We start from the raw sequence: 14,339 nt of genomic DNA on the forward strand, positions 1-14,339 counted from the left end.
TAATAAAATCTCAGTGGTACCCTTTAAATTAACTTGCTTTCATCATTTTCTTTTCTATAATAATTTCACCGAAAACCTTTTACTATGAAATTTTGATCTTCCCTTTAAGTGGATTTGCTTTAAGTTGCCTTTGGCTGGTGCCCACTACCCTGAGGCTCTTGGTCCTGACGGTTCTCCTGTAAGTCTATCTCCAGTTTCAGAGGGAGCTTGCAGGGCCAGGAGTTTGACTTCTCATGAGGCCTTGGTCAGACACACTCGAGATGGTTCCATATCCAGGATTTTCGGGGGGCTTAGTCAATTCAAACGAACTCAGGGTAATTTATTCCTCAGTACAGAAGTCACGCACCTTCCCCATGCGCCCGCTACAGCCTGCATGTACTGTCAGCAAACCTCTGGCCACTAGGAGTTGAGGCCTCAGCCCAGGGCGCTTGACTTGGCCCCCAGCCAGGCTAGCCGAGGGCAGGAAGGGGGCACTTACTTGGCTGGCAGGGATCTGGGCTGCCTGTGGCTCTCCAGGGGGCTCCTCGTCCTCGGGAATGTGGGGCATGGCAGCCTCCTGCTGGGAGTGGCCGCGTGTGCCCGGAATCTCCTCTGCGTCAGCCCCAAAGTTGCTCCAAGAGGCCTGGGCTCCGCAGGCTGGGGAGACGCCAAAAGGACAAGTCAAAGCCATTCCCATTCCTGTCCCAAGCTGGGTTCCATTTCCCGGAGCCACAAGCCACAGAGAGAGCCAGCTTGAGTTTGCATCAACATGGGAGGTCAAACTAGGCTAGGAGGGGGCATTTGGAATTGCATTTCCTCCGGCTCTCTGGGTTTGTTTACAAAGTCAGAGGTGACCGTAGAGATTTTGCATCTAATTTAGTCTTTACAGTAAACACAGCTATCCCAGAAGGAAGAAGAGTGCTTCATACTCCTCAACGCTGTAGCTAATGGAAGATTCTCCACTGGGATCACATTGGTATTTGTTTATAGCTTACTGAGCACCTACTGGGTGCTGGGCATGGTCTTACAAGCATCACCATCATCTCACTGAATCCTCAATTTGACCTCTGCTGTAAGCATTCATACTCCCATTTTATGGATGTGAGAACTTCTCCAGAGAGTGGAAGCCACCTGCCCCAAATCACACAGAGAACCATTTGAAACTAGATCTTCCTGATTTTGAGGCCAGGGCTCTTTTTCCATACCACAAGCCCTTCTTGTCTGTGTGGGTGGGGAGTGGGGGGGGTGCTGTGTCCTGACTTCCTTCCTTACATTTCCCTTCATGCTCTTCTGACCCTCATCATGGGCTCTTTCATTTGAGTACGGTCCTCACTGGACTTGCCAGCTCTGCTAAAACCTGGAGGCTCAGCCAGGGTGGCTCCCATATACCTTGTGCCCACTGCCAGCAACCTTGGGTTGCTTTCCAGAAGCCAGGCTACCCTGACCATCCCCCGACCCCATGGTGCAGCAACCTTGAGGCATGCTTTCATCCATCTCCCACAGTGATTGGTTCAGGGATAGACAATAGACTTAATCTATGCAAATGAGCATACTGTTGTGTTCTAGGACCCAGATGCTTTCTCTTGCACCGGGTGGTGGAGTGTGCAGATGTGAGACCTTGTGCTACGGGCACCATTTTGCTTCCACCAGGAAAGCCAGGCAGGACAAAATGGACATACAGAGACGAAAGCAGAGTCAAGAGACCTGCAGAGAAACAGAACTGGAATTCTGATCAAAGTGCACTTGAAGCCTACCTGTTTCTGGACTAGCCGGTCACATGAACAAGTAAGACTCTTGATGTTGAAGGCACTTGTGTTGTTTGTTTGTTTTTCACTTGTAACTAAAAGCATACTCACTGATCTTTCATGTCAATTATCAGTCAAGAGGCCCAGGATTATGATTCTGCCAACACACCTGAGCCAATGGGTCTGGCTCTTCTGCTTCCGCTTGGAAGGGGAGAACAACAACGCCAGACCTCCGTCTGGAAAGGCAGGATAGCAAGGTGGAGGTGGACAGAGCACAGGACTTGGAACCATATGCCTGATTTTTGAGTCCCTACTCTGCCCCTTACAGGCTATGTGGCCTTGACAAGTGGGCTTCCACCTCTGAGTCCCAGTTTTCTTGTTGGGGAACAGAGAGAGGAACATCTCCCAGAAGGGCATAGTGACACACCTATAATCCCAGCACTTTGGGAGGCTGAGGTGAGAGGACTTCTTGAGCTCAGGACTTTGAGCTGGGCATGGTGGCGTTCACCCGTAGTCCCAGCTACTCAGAGGTTAAGGCTGTGGTGAGTTGTGATGGAGCCACTGCATTCTAGCCTGGGCAACAGTGAGATCTTGACTCAAAACAAAACAAAATAAAAACACCTCCCATGTTGAATATTCCAAGGATAAATCACACCCAGCATAGATCAGGTTCTCACAGAGGCTACCTGCCTGAGGGTCTTCAGGCCAGGAAGCTTAGCTGGAGCTCCAAGGGCTCTGCCTGGACTCTTCAAACCCCTAAACTCCCTCCTTCTTCCCCTAGTGGGAATGGGGGGATACCTGCAGGGACCTACAGAATCAACTACCAGCCTGGTTCTATAGCATTTAGAGGTTCCCTGAAGAAGCTGCTCCACTGGATGGCAGATGAAAATCACAATGCAGATGCCACAGACAGGGGACCTTTGATCAGTGGGACACAGAGTGGGGGGGGGCAAAGGACACATCTGCTAATGTTCTGGTTCTATGGGAAGTGCTGCTGACTGCTGAAGGCGTTAGGAGGAAGGCTCAGAAAGCCTTGCTGCCTCCCACGATACTAGGTGTTCTTTTTTTTTTTTTTGAGTCAGAGTCTCACTCTGTCACCCAGGCTGGTGACACTGACAGCCACTGAAGACTTGACTTGCAGGGCTCAGGTGATCCTTCCACCTCAGCCTTCCAAGTAGCTAGAACTATAGGCACTTGCTGCCATGCCCGGCTAATTTTTTGATTTCTCTACCCTCAGGTAGAGACAAGGTCTTACCAAGTTGCCCAGGCTAGTCTCAGACCCCTGAGCTTAGGTAATCCTCTCGCTTCAGTCTCCCAAAGTTCTGGGGTTACAGGCTTAAGCTACCGTGCACGACCCTCTAGGCATTCTTGTTATCTGGCAGAGAGGGCTAGAAGGCCCTAGAGCCAGAGGGTGGCAGGGCAGGCCCGGATCTGCCATCAGCCCAGCTTGGACATATTCCCCACTCCCCACCAGCCCCCACACACATCTCTGGATTTTTGGACTGAGCTCTCTGAGGCAGGAGAGGTGTTGAATCCACCCTGGATACACAAAAAGATCCATCAAAGAATGGTTATTAGGCAGAGACAAAAGGATTGCCTGAGTCCACAGGTTCGAAACCAGCCTGGGCAACTTGGCGAGACCTCATCTCTACAATAAATCAAAAAATTAGCAGAGTGTGGTGGCATGCACCTGTGGTTTCAGCTACTTGGAAGGCTGAAGCAAAAGGATCGCCTGAGCCCAGCAGGTTGAGGCTGCGGTGGCCATGAGCATGCCATTCTCTGGGTGACAGAGACTCCAACTCAAAAAAAAAAACCCGTTGTTGATTTGTGAGTGAAGAACTAGAGACCCTTAGTCCCAGGATTGGTCAATGTGACCATCATCTTGGCTTGTCCTCCTCTGCAGTAGTTAGCCCCTATTCAACTCTGGAACAGTTGGAGTGACCCCTGCTGGTCACTTCAAGAAATTTCATCTCAAGTAGAACCACTCACTTCACACCTGCTCTATCAGGCCTATGCTAGGTGCTGGTCACACCAAGATGATGAAGACATGGTCTTGGCCCCCAAGGAGCATGGAGTCCAGTGGTGGGAGGCATCCGGAAAGCAGCATCATGGAGGTAAACATTTTGAAAGGGAGATGCTGTGGGACCCCAGAAAAGGGTTCCTTAAATATGGAAATTCAGATGAGGGAACTTAATTGGAGCAAAGATTTCACGTTAGAAACGGTGTTTGAACTGAGCCATGAGCACATGTGCTGAATGGAGTTTCTCCAAACAGAATAGCAGGAGGTCTAGCCAGGAAGATAAGACAGAAATGGAAGAAACCATACTGGACAGATATCACCTGACTCTTGGGAGTGGGAGTGGGCGGCCAGGGTATGCAGTGTCTCTCATGTTGGATGCTTCCTGTATGCATAGATTGAGGATCCGGTTCACCCAAAGGTGAGCTCAGTAATTAATTTTTGTCATGTTTACCTGGACTTCCGCAGCAGTGATGTCAGTGATGCTAGGTCAAGTGTAAGGTACTGGGGGTTGAGGCTAGTAGTAGAGGATCCACAAACCCCAATTCGACCAAGGAAGTGGCCACACCTTCCAGGAAACCTCTTAATATTACGTGTGATATATGTGCAGGTCCAGGCTGTTTTAGAAGGAGTATGGTTTCCAAAACATGGCAGGTGACTGTTCTACTTTAACTTGATGTCTTAATCTACACAAAGTATATTGTGCTCTGTGTGCTAAGAAGAATTCAGACAACTGTTGAGGCATGTTGGGAAAAGGGAGAAGCAGGATTCTAGAAGGATGAGAGTCTGTGTCTAAAGAGCTAGAGAACTTTAGCCTGGAGAAGAGAAAGTGTAGGGAGAAATAAAATCTCTTCCCAGATATTTGAAAGGCATTCATGTGGTTCTATCATCACCAGAGAATAGGTGCATGGCCAATGACTGACAGGTCAGATGAAGACAAGGAAAAACCTTCTGGTGGTTGGACCCCTCCGAAGATGAAATGGGCTATTCATTAAGGTAGTGAGCTCCTGGTTCCTTGGGGAGTTCCAGAAAAGGCTGGGGCAAGGGTCCCAGGTTTCTTAACAATTTCAGGGGCCTTTTTCAACCCTGGGAGTTCCTGAAATCCAGGACACTTTTTAATTACTATGAAGCACAAGGATCACAATTTTCCAAAGTCTCATTAGAAACACCCCATTTTCTAACCCTCTGCTTTCTTTCCTCTGCCTCCTTCTCTTCCAGAAAGACCCTAAATTGGTCCCTGTGTCAGAAAGAAAAAAAGAATTAAGTCAGATGTCAGCTGCTGCAGGACAGAGGCAGAGTGGATGCTGGCTGAGGTCCCACACTTGATGAGATGGAACCCCCAGCTCCTCCGGGGGAGCCCTGGCAGCCCCTCCTCCCGGGCCATTCCCACGCTGCTCCTGCCCTGTTTGCTTCTCTCCCATCCATTATTATAAACTCACTGCTTAAAATAGCGAGGTAAAGCCAGAGTCCCTCCCCCAGGGTGACATCTGGGTTCCGCTGAAGCTTGTGGGCACGCGGACCTCACATCCATCACAGCAAAGTTTAGAATACAATCTCCAGGAAGCAGTGATCTAGAGCCCCGGCCCATAAAAGGAAAAAATATTCAGTCATCTTTGGTCTCCAAGCTGCTCCTTCTTTAACGCATTTCCAGGGCCCTTCCTGGGGCCTCTCCTGTCTGGTGAGTGAAGGGTCGGGTGGGTCAGTGCCAACAGCTAATCAGTTCTTTTGACTCTATTCATTCTGCCCCCAGCCAGGGCTTAAGTAGAACCTGACCCATCTTACAGAAAGGAAAACTAAGGTGCAGAGGAGAACAATTTGACTGGGTCCAGTTACCTTGATACCTGGTACAGATTATCCAAGAGGTCCTGCTGGGATAACTATTCAATCATCTGTGTAGTTTCTGAAGCTAGAAGTCCCCAAACCATGTTTAATTATTGTATCTGGCCCTGCTCATGAAAGAGCGCAAACACGTGTCCTTTTGTACTTGCTTTAATTCATCAGATGTTTCGAGGCTGCCTACTGAGTATTGGACACTATGCTAAGTGCATTTCAAGTGTGATCTTACTTAACCCCCACGAGGTAGGCTTTATTATTTCCTTTTAGTATATGAAGGAACCAGGGCTCAGAGAGGTTCCACAACTTGCTCTAGATCACACAGCTAGTAAGTGGCTGGTCAAGGATTATAATCCAAGCTGGTCTGACTCCCAGGCCCATCATCTTTCCTCTCTTCCACTCTGCTTTCTCCACCAGGAGCTCCTCTAGAGGGCAGCAGAAAAGCCTGGCACGGAGTGCCTGCCTCTGAGGGGAGAGCTGGACACTCCCAGCAAGGCTAAGGATGGTGGTGGAGCAGGGTGGGAGGAAGAAGAACTTACACTTTTGTTGCCAGGCCAGGGTCTTCTGAGGGCAAGAGTGGGCCCAGTTTGAGGCTAAATGACCCCCACTGTGTGGTGTGGCAAATGCATTCGTTCACCCATTCATTGTCTGCCAGTCCATCCTCCTGACCCTTCCGTTCACAAAACTGACCATTGGCTTGTCCATCAACCGTGCGCCCCAGAAAGACCCATACTCAGAAGGTCAACAGCACAGGTCCTGCCCCTGTGGGACCCCGTGAAGCAGACCAGGAGGGCAACAGAGGGCAGCTCTGATAGAGCGGCCACATAAGCAGAGACATGCCTGGCCGCATCTGGCCACACACCTCTGTCCTGCACACTGCAGCCAATGGGGCAGGGACGGGGGAAGGGGTTGACCATTCTGTGCGTGTTGCCTCGGGAGAGTCATAGCAGCAGGAGGTAGAGAAAAGAGAGTCTAGCTCTGCTTTGCAGATCTCAAAGGGCTTGCTGTAGCCCAGCAAGCACAGAGACCATCATCAGGATTCAGGGTTTAGAAATTATCTTTACAGAGGCCGTCCTCTTCAGTGTTCTCCGCGACCCTGGGAGGTGGGGAATGTTATTATTAACATCATAATTAGTCCCATTGTACAGATGAGGACACAGGAGGCCCATGAATGGCAGTGCTAAGAGTTCGTTGCATATGGGTTTGACTCACCAGTTTCTTAGTATAGCATCAGGCAGTAACCTGTCACGATGGTCCTAACGATGCCTCTCCCAGAGCCTTGACTCCTGCCCAGAGGAAACCAAACTCCTCTCTGAAATCACAAACTCCCAGGAACGCGGCCTGCAAGCTGAGTGGCTGTCAGATTCTCTCCTTTATCTTTGGGTGTCAGGGGAAGTACCAAGAGGCCCTTCTGGGAAGCAATGGGTTAACCCAGCCTCCCCTGACCTTTCTGGAGTGACTCAGTATTCTCAGAAGGGAGTTTTTTTGTTCTTCCAGTTTTGAATTTTTGCTTTCATTTTAGCAGCACAAAGAATGTGGAAGAGATTAGGTTGCTATTTATACCACTGGTCTATCTCTAGATGAAGAACTGATGGAAGAAATTGTTTGGGGTGACTGCACACGGAACGCTCTTGGCCCTGTGCGAATCTAGAGAGTGGTGGGGAGAGCCCTGGAGACTGGCCAGTCCTGCCCCTGCCTCCACTTTTACCTATGGGGAACTGAGGCCCAGACTGGGGTGGGGACTTGACCAAATCCACACCTGTGAGTGAGGGGTAGCTTAGAGAAGGTCCCAGAAGCTCTGTGCCTGAGCCCTGCTGCATGCGGCAGCTTTTTGGCTTCTTGTTTTGAAGCCTTTGCTGTGGGAAAAACAAACAAACCAAAAAACCAGACAAATGTATCCGTACCTTGAATGAAATCGGGCGGGAGAGAGGGGGTGCTGTCCACTAGAAATCAGCTGAAAGTGCTGAGAGGCACCCCTGGACATCCCTGGGTCTGACCAACTGCAGAGTTGGGAGCTGTCTCTCTCCAAGTGAGCCAGAGTGGGGGTCCACCTTGGGGAAATCCTGTCCTGCTTCCTAACCTTGGAATCCTGTGAGGGAGTTTGGAGCTTGGCACATTGGGTTCTAGCCCTCCCTCTGCCAGCTCCTTGCTGGATTAATCTCCCCCGGCCTCAGTTTCATTCGTAAAATGGAGGTAATAGTACCGACCGCTTGGGGTTGTTGTAAAGATTAAATTAGGAAACAAGGTCTGGTGCACAGCCTGTACTCAGGAAGTTCCTTTACCATCTTCCAAACAGGGCAGCTGACCTCTCCTAGTCACGCCATCAACAAAACCAAACCAAGGCCCAGATATCCTGGTGTTCACCCCATGCGGCTCAGAGTTCTGGAATTTGTCTCTTGCCAAGTAAAGGAGACTCAGAACTGGTCTAGGCTGTGGTTGTCCCAAGTCTGTACTGTGGACAGTCCCAGGGCTGTACTGTGGTCAGTCCCAGGTCTGTGTTATGATCAGTCCCAGATCTGTGTTGTAGTCAATTCCAGATCTGTATTGGGGTCAGTCCCAGATATGTGTTGTGATAAGTCCCAGGTCTGTGCTGTGTCTGTACCAGGTCTGTGCTGTGGTCAGTCCCAGGTCTGAGCTGTGGACAGTCCCAGGTTTATGCTGTGGACAGTCCCAGGACTGCATCATGGTCAGTCCCAGGTCTGTGCTGTAGACAGTCCCAGGACTGTATCGTGGTCAGTCCCAGGTCTGTGTGTGTCCATACCAGGTCTGTGCTGTGGTCAGTCCTAGGTCTCTGTTGTGGTCAGTTCCAGGTCTGTGCTGTGGTCAATCCCAGGTCTGTGTTGTGGTCAACCCCAATTCTGTGTTGTGATCAGACTCAGGTCTGTGCTGCGGACAGTCTCAGGCCTGTGTTGTGGTCAGTCCCAGGTCTGTGTCATGGTCAGTCCCAAGTCTGTGCTGTGGTCAGTCCCAGGCAAGCCTGTGCTGTGTCTGTCCCAAGTCTGTCTTGTTTCCAAGCCCACTTCTTTCTGCCACCCTGTGCTGATGGTGACTGTTCTCTTCAGAGCTCTCCATCCCACAAATGGGAGATGAGGCATAGGGTGGGACTTTTCCTGGAGGAGGGTCAGCCACAGTGTCTGGCTGGAAGGTGCTCAGGCTGTACTGGACAAGTGGGTGCATGAATGACTGAAGGGGATAGCCATCCCAGTGTGGCTGTGGGGGTCTGGCAATTCCCTCCTGAAAGCAGATCTAGATTGATGGGGAGAGTAGAGGAGCAGGGATGGTGGACAAGGGCAGAGATGTGGGGGAAAAGCCTCATGGGCAACAGAAACAGGAGACTGAGGAACTGGAAGGCACTTCCCCCTCAACTTTGCCATCTCAGCACAATCCCCATGCTCCAGGGGGTGGAAGCACAGGGCAGTGGCCTAATCATGGCTTACGGCAGCTGCCCCAAGCACTCCAACACTCCCAGGATCCCACCTCTGCAGGAAACCTTGTCAGGGTCACCTCTGCAGGAAACCTGGCCATACTCTCCACTTCTGAAGGTCTCTGCAGGCTTCCGTGACCGGGGGGTGCCCTGGTAGGGAGTCAGTCCCCAGTCAGACCAGTGTCAGGTCACATGGAGAGGGAGAGGCTGGGCCAGCTTCCAGAGAGTGCAGGAGTTCTCAGTGGGCAGGGAGCGGGAGGCAGCGGGCCTAGAGGTTGAAGTCCTCGCTGAAGGCCCTCACCTCCCCTCCTAGCTCCTTTCTCCACTGTTCTTCCCCTCAGGCAAACAGCAAGGCAGTCTGTCACAGCAGGAGGTGGAGAAAGGGAGTCTAGTCCTGCCTTATAGGTCTCAGAGGGAAACAGAAAGGGCTCAGGGCACAAAAAAAAGATTTGGGAGTAACAATCCCAAGTGGGGGTAGGTTTCCCATTCCCAAGACTAGTAATGAATTAAGGAGCCATGGAGAGACAGGGGAGGTGGGTTGGAAACTGTGAGAGTGTGGACGTGGTGAGGCCCTAGAGGGGCCTGTGCCCTGTGTCCTGGGGGGGTGAGAAAACCCCAGGTGTGCAAACAGAGGGTCTCGGCCCCTAATTCCCAGACAGAACCTTCGGGAGTTGATCCCAAAGAGAGGAGGTGGCTGTCTGGCATGTCTAGATGGTCAAGGCCATTGACACCCTTGCAGGGCACTCCCATCCCAGGGGATGGTGGGGGATGGCACAGCCATTTCTGTGCACCCAGGAGAAGAGGGTTGCCAGGCCTGAAGGTGCCTTGGGAAGATGACTCTGTGACTACCTACTAGCCAAGGACTAACAGAGACTGGGTTGAACGTGTTGTCAAGTGTCGGCCGGGACAGATGACAAAGAGCACCAGGACTCATCCTTACCCTGGCTCCTTGGCACTCTGGAAGCCCCTTGGAGCCTAGATGCCACTAAGAGAAAGAGGAGGGCTGAGGATACCCTGAAAGCCCCAAATTCCAGGTTCTACATGCCTTGAGAAACGGCCAAGCCCGGGCTGGGCCTCCTTCCCTCCCTCCCCATCCCCTACCTCTCCGAGGAAATAAGCCAAAACATCTCCCCAGGTTTCCTTTCCAGCTTGTTCACTTCAGCAATTCTTTTTTTAAAAATAAGGCCACTTGAAAAAATTTTTTTCTTCTTCGAAATATGTGCAATTGCTCAATCGGGGGCAGCTCAAAGGCACCAGGACTAACAGAAAATATCTGAGCCTCCCATTTAGCTCCAAGCAGATATAAATCTTGCCCAGTTCTCTTTGTTCCAGACTGTACAGAAGCCTCTTCCTTGAGTCACTCACTCCGGGGTGACATGAGTCATCATCCTGTGGTCCAGGGTCACACAATCTTCTCAGGTCTTTGTGACCCCGTAAAGGGCAGGGCACCAAGGGGCCACCAGGAACACATGGAGGATCAGGAGCAACCTCCTAGGTCAAGGTCATGTGGGTGACCTTGGAGGAGTCACTGACTTTAGAAGTTTGTGGATTTCTAGGCCCTTCTAACTTGTACTTTGGAGAGATACCTCCAGGGGTGTGCAGGAACTTGCTTGTATCAGCTCGCAAGAATCTAATGTAACTTTCAAGAATTTCAGAATTAAACACAGTTAAACACAGACTATTAAAAATGAAATTACGATCAGGCACTGTGGCTCATGACTATGGGAGGCCAAGACAGGAGGATTACTTGAATTCAGGCGTTTGAAACCATCCTAGGCAACAAAGCGAGACCTCGTCTTTGCAAAAAATAAAAAAATTAACTGGGCATGGTGGCATATTCCTGTAGTACCAGCTACTCAGGAGGCTGAGACAGGAGGATTGCTTGAGCCCTGGAATTCAAGACTCCTGTGAGCCATTATCATGCCACAGCACTCCTCTGGCCTGGGCGACAAAGTGAGACATTGACTCAAAAAAAAAAAAAAAAATTAAATTACATAAACTTACAATGAAATAAATTATATTAGACATAAAGAAAATAAATACTCAAGATAACTGCTTCTTAATTATTTTACTACTAACTATGCTCTCGAGATGGTTTATTTCCATTGTCTCTGGATATCTGTGGGACACTATATAATGACATGCTACTGCCCATCTCTTCTCGATTGAAGTGGTCAGAGATGTCGAGTGAGTAGCTTGGAATTGGTCATAGTGAGGGTCGCTACACCACAGAAATCAGCAAATACTACATATCAAGGCCTTTTTCTCCCCAGACAACTGGCTGTTGGACATCTCCCCGCACACCACTGAGCCACACAGTCCCAGGTCCCCGGCTTTTTACTCCTACCAGAGTCTAGAAGGAATGCAGATGACTTTGAAGTCACCCCATGGCAGCATCGTGATGGAGATTTGAGTGCCAGGTGTCTTTAGACAACTCTACCCAAAGGTACCACAGGCCCCTCACACTCACCACATCCTTGACCGAGCTCATCGTTTCTTTTAGTCCACGCCTCCATTGCCCTAGAGAGCGGCACCCAGTCTACAAACCTGATTCCTCTGTTTCTGTCACCTTCCACGTTCAACTAGACTCTGAGTCAGAGATGTCTTAGATTACTTCCCATCCTCCCATCCCTGCCATTCCTGTGGTGGCTCTGTGTGACCTGCGTCACTGCAACGGCCTCAGTGGTCTGTCTCCTTACCTCTGGTCTGGGCCCTCCCTTGTGCCCTCCGCAAGGATGCCCGGCCGGTGCCTATAAGACATAAATGTGATTGTCCTTCCCTTTCTTTAAACTGGTGAGAATGCCCTTTTTCCATGAGACCAGTTCTGAGTCAAGCTCCCAGCCCCCTCCCTTTCCTGACATCCTCTTTCAGCGTTCATATGCCCTATACCTCCACCATAATGGGCCAAAAGCCAACCTCCAGACGTGCCCTGCTTTTTTATGCCCTTTGCACATATGCCCTTTGCCCTCTTCCCTACAGCTGGCTGCCTTCCAACCTCTTTCTACCTTATGGACTCCTACTTCTCCCTCAAGACGCAATTCAAATATCCCCTCCTTCATAAATTCCTCCTCTTCACTTCTGAAGAAGTTACTCCCTTCCTGTGTTAGTTTCCTATGGTTGCTATAACAAATGATCAGAAACTTGGTGGCTTAAAACAACACAAATGTATTATCTTAGAATTCTGGAGGTCAGAAGTCCAAAATCCATCTCAGGGAGCCAAAATCTAACCATCGGCAGAGCTGTGCTTGGTTCCTTCTGTAGGCTTCTAGGGGAGACTCCACTTCCTTGCCCTTTCCAGCTTTGGAGGTTGCCTGCATTCCTTGGCCAGTGACCCCTTCCTCCATCTTCAAAGCCGGCAGAGTAGCTAGGATCTTTCCTCCCCTCTGATCTCAACTTCCCCCTTCCTATTTCCTTCTCCTTGGACTTGGACCATCTTGCCTCCTTGTAAGGACTCGTGATTACATGGAGTCATTCAGATAATCCAGGGTGATCTCTCCATCTGAGTATCCTCAATTTAGTCCTATCTGCAAAGGCTCTTTTGCCATTTAAAGTAACATCTTCAGAGGTTCCACAGTTAGGCTGTCAAGATCTTGAGGAGGGGGTAGTATTCAGCCAACTACTCTTCTCCTGAGCACTTTGCAGACCTCAGCTCAATCCCAAGAACAAGCACTCTGCTTTATTCATATTTTGTGACAATTTTAATAAATATGCATTTAAATGTTTATTAAAACTGTCATCTAGTGTCAATTCCAGCACAGGATCAAACACAGAATAGCTGCTCACTAAATGTTTATTGAATTAATTAATGAGTAACACCCTATCTCTGATGAGCAGATCAGGAGGCTTTGCTTCCATGACATCCAGCGTCTGTAAAATTAGGATTTGTGCAGAGGTAGCAAATCCAAGCCCTTCAGAAGCCAGGCAGGTTGATAAATGACAGGGCCACCATGGAGTGAGGGGCCCTGCGGGGGAGAACAGGTGCCATTTAATCTGGGTAGCTCCCTTGGGGTCAAAAAGAAACACTGCCCTTTCTTGACCAGATCTCCCAATTTTCCAAGAAGAGCCCAAACCCCAGATGTTAACTATAAAATCACTCAACTTATAAACATTAAAGCTGATTCAAAATTTTAGAGAAACACCATGAAAGCCAATGAAACAGACCTCTGTGTGGATTTATTCTGCAGCCACCAGTTGCCACCTCTGACTTATGCCTTGACAAATGTTCCTCTGGGCTTTATCCGCTAATTAATCTAATTTAAATAAAGTCTAATAGAGCAGTGCCAACTACCAGCACTACCTGGGAAGGCCTTGAGTGAAGCAAAGACCAGCCCTCCCTAAAGACTGATGCTTCCCCATCCTACGCAACTCCTGTTCTCTGGGTGGCTGGAGATTTGGGAGTCTCTCCTTGCTGTCTGGGCCCTGGGAGAGGTGCCCGAGGAGATGTCCCCTTGCCTAGGTCTGCCTTGTTCTTTCATGAGAGGCCAAGCCTGCTCCATGCAGAAGCATCTCACTAGTCCAATGGCCATGCCTCGGGAAGCATCATCAATCCAAAGGATTGACAGCAAGGACAGGATTTGGTACCCTGACAACAGCACGGATTTATTTGGGAGTGACTTGTCCCAGTATCCAACCCAGCTCCACATTTTCATCCAAAGTGGCTAAACTGTGTAACCATTTTTGTCCACAATATAGTATAATGAGTGGGGGGGGAGGGGACAGTTGGCATGATTCTACTTTCCTTTAAAAATCATATATATTTTATGCATGTACAGTGTAGGTAAAATACATGTAGATGATACATAGTTTTATCTATCCATGAGATTGAGGAGGGAGAAAAGACTTGAAGGTTAAAACCCAAATGTTAACAATGCTTATCTTCAAGGGGAATTATGAACAAACTCAATTTAACATAGTTTAATATTTATATCTATATTTTCCCATCTTCTACATGAGTGTGACTTACTTGAATACAAAATAATGAAATTAATAAAGAGAAAAAAAAGTCTCTTTAGTGTCCTGAAAGATGACTTAAAGTGATCATTTATCTCTAATGATTAGAGATAACTTACCAACGATCTTTATTTCAGCACGTGCTGGTTGAAGCTCTGAGTCTTTCTGTGGAATTCCCAGGTCAACTCTTGCTCATCATTTGATACTCAGTTCAAATGGGGCAGCACTACAGTGTTTGTGGCTACGGCACTCCAGAACCACTTCCTTCCTGACAGAGCAGAGCTAGGAAGGTTTACAAGGTGGTCCCAGCCTCTAAACCCAAGGCTGGACACATGGCCCAACTCTTGCCTTGACAAGGGGGCTTTGATATTAGGAGGAACTAGCAGTCCTG

At 49.3% G+C, this 14,339-nt stretch overlaps 1 protein-coding gene and 1 long non-coding RNA gene across 5 annotated transcripts in view; one reads left to right on the forward strand and one right to left on the reverse strand.

Annotated features, from left to right (window-relative positions):
* Positions 1-14,339, reverse strand: part of MRVI1 (murine retrovirus integration site 1 homolog) — a 135,521-nt gene that overhangs the window by 85,803 nt on the left and 35,379 nt on the right. For 2 of the 4 annotated variants that reach the window (XM_008069287.2, XM_008069283.2), the window contains exon 2: positions 479-636. In XM_008069287.2, the coding sequence (XP_008067478.1) occupies positions 479-636 (158 nt within the window). Of the gene's footprint in view, positions 1-478; positions 750-14,339 lie in introns of those variants that run through there. The other 2 variants (XM_008069284.2, XM_008069286.2) reach the window with 1 other exon arrangement.
* LOC110596645 overlaps positions 3,765-14,339 on the forward strand; it is an 18,404-nt gene continuing 7,829 nt past the window's right edge. The window contains exon 1 of the long non-coding RNA XR_002482606.1: positions 3,765-3,838. This is a non-coding gene — a long non-coding RNA (uncharacterized LOC110596645). The remainder of the gene's footprint in view (positions 3,839-14,339) is intronic.

The sequence above is a fragment of the Carlito syrichta genome, unplaced genomic scaffold, assembly GCF_000164805.1.
Source record: "Carlito syrichta isolate Samal-C Ts95f unplaced genomic scaffold, Tarsius_syrichta-2.0.1 Scaffold311906, whole genome shotgun sequence".
NCBI lineage: Eukaryota > Metazoa > Chordata > Mammalia > Primates > Tarsiidae > Carlito > Carlito syrichta.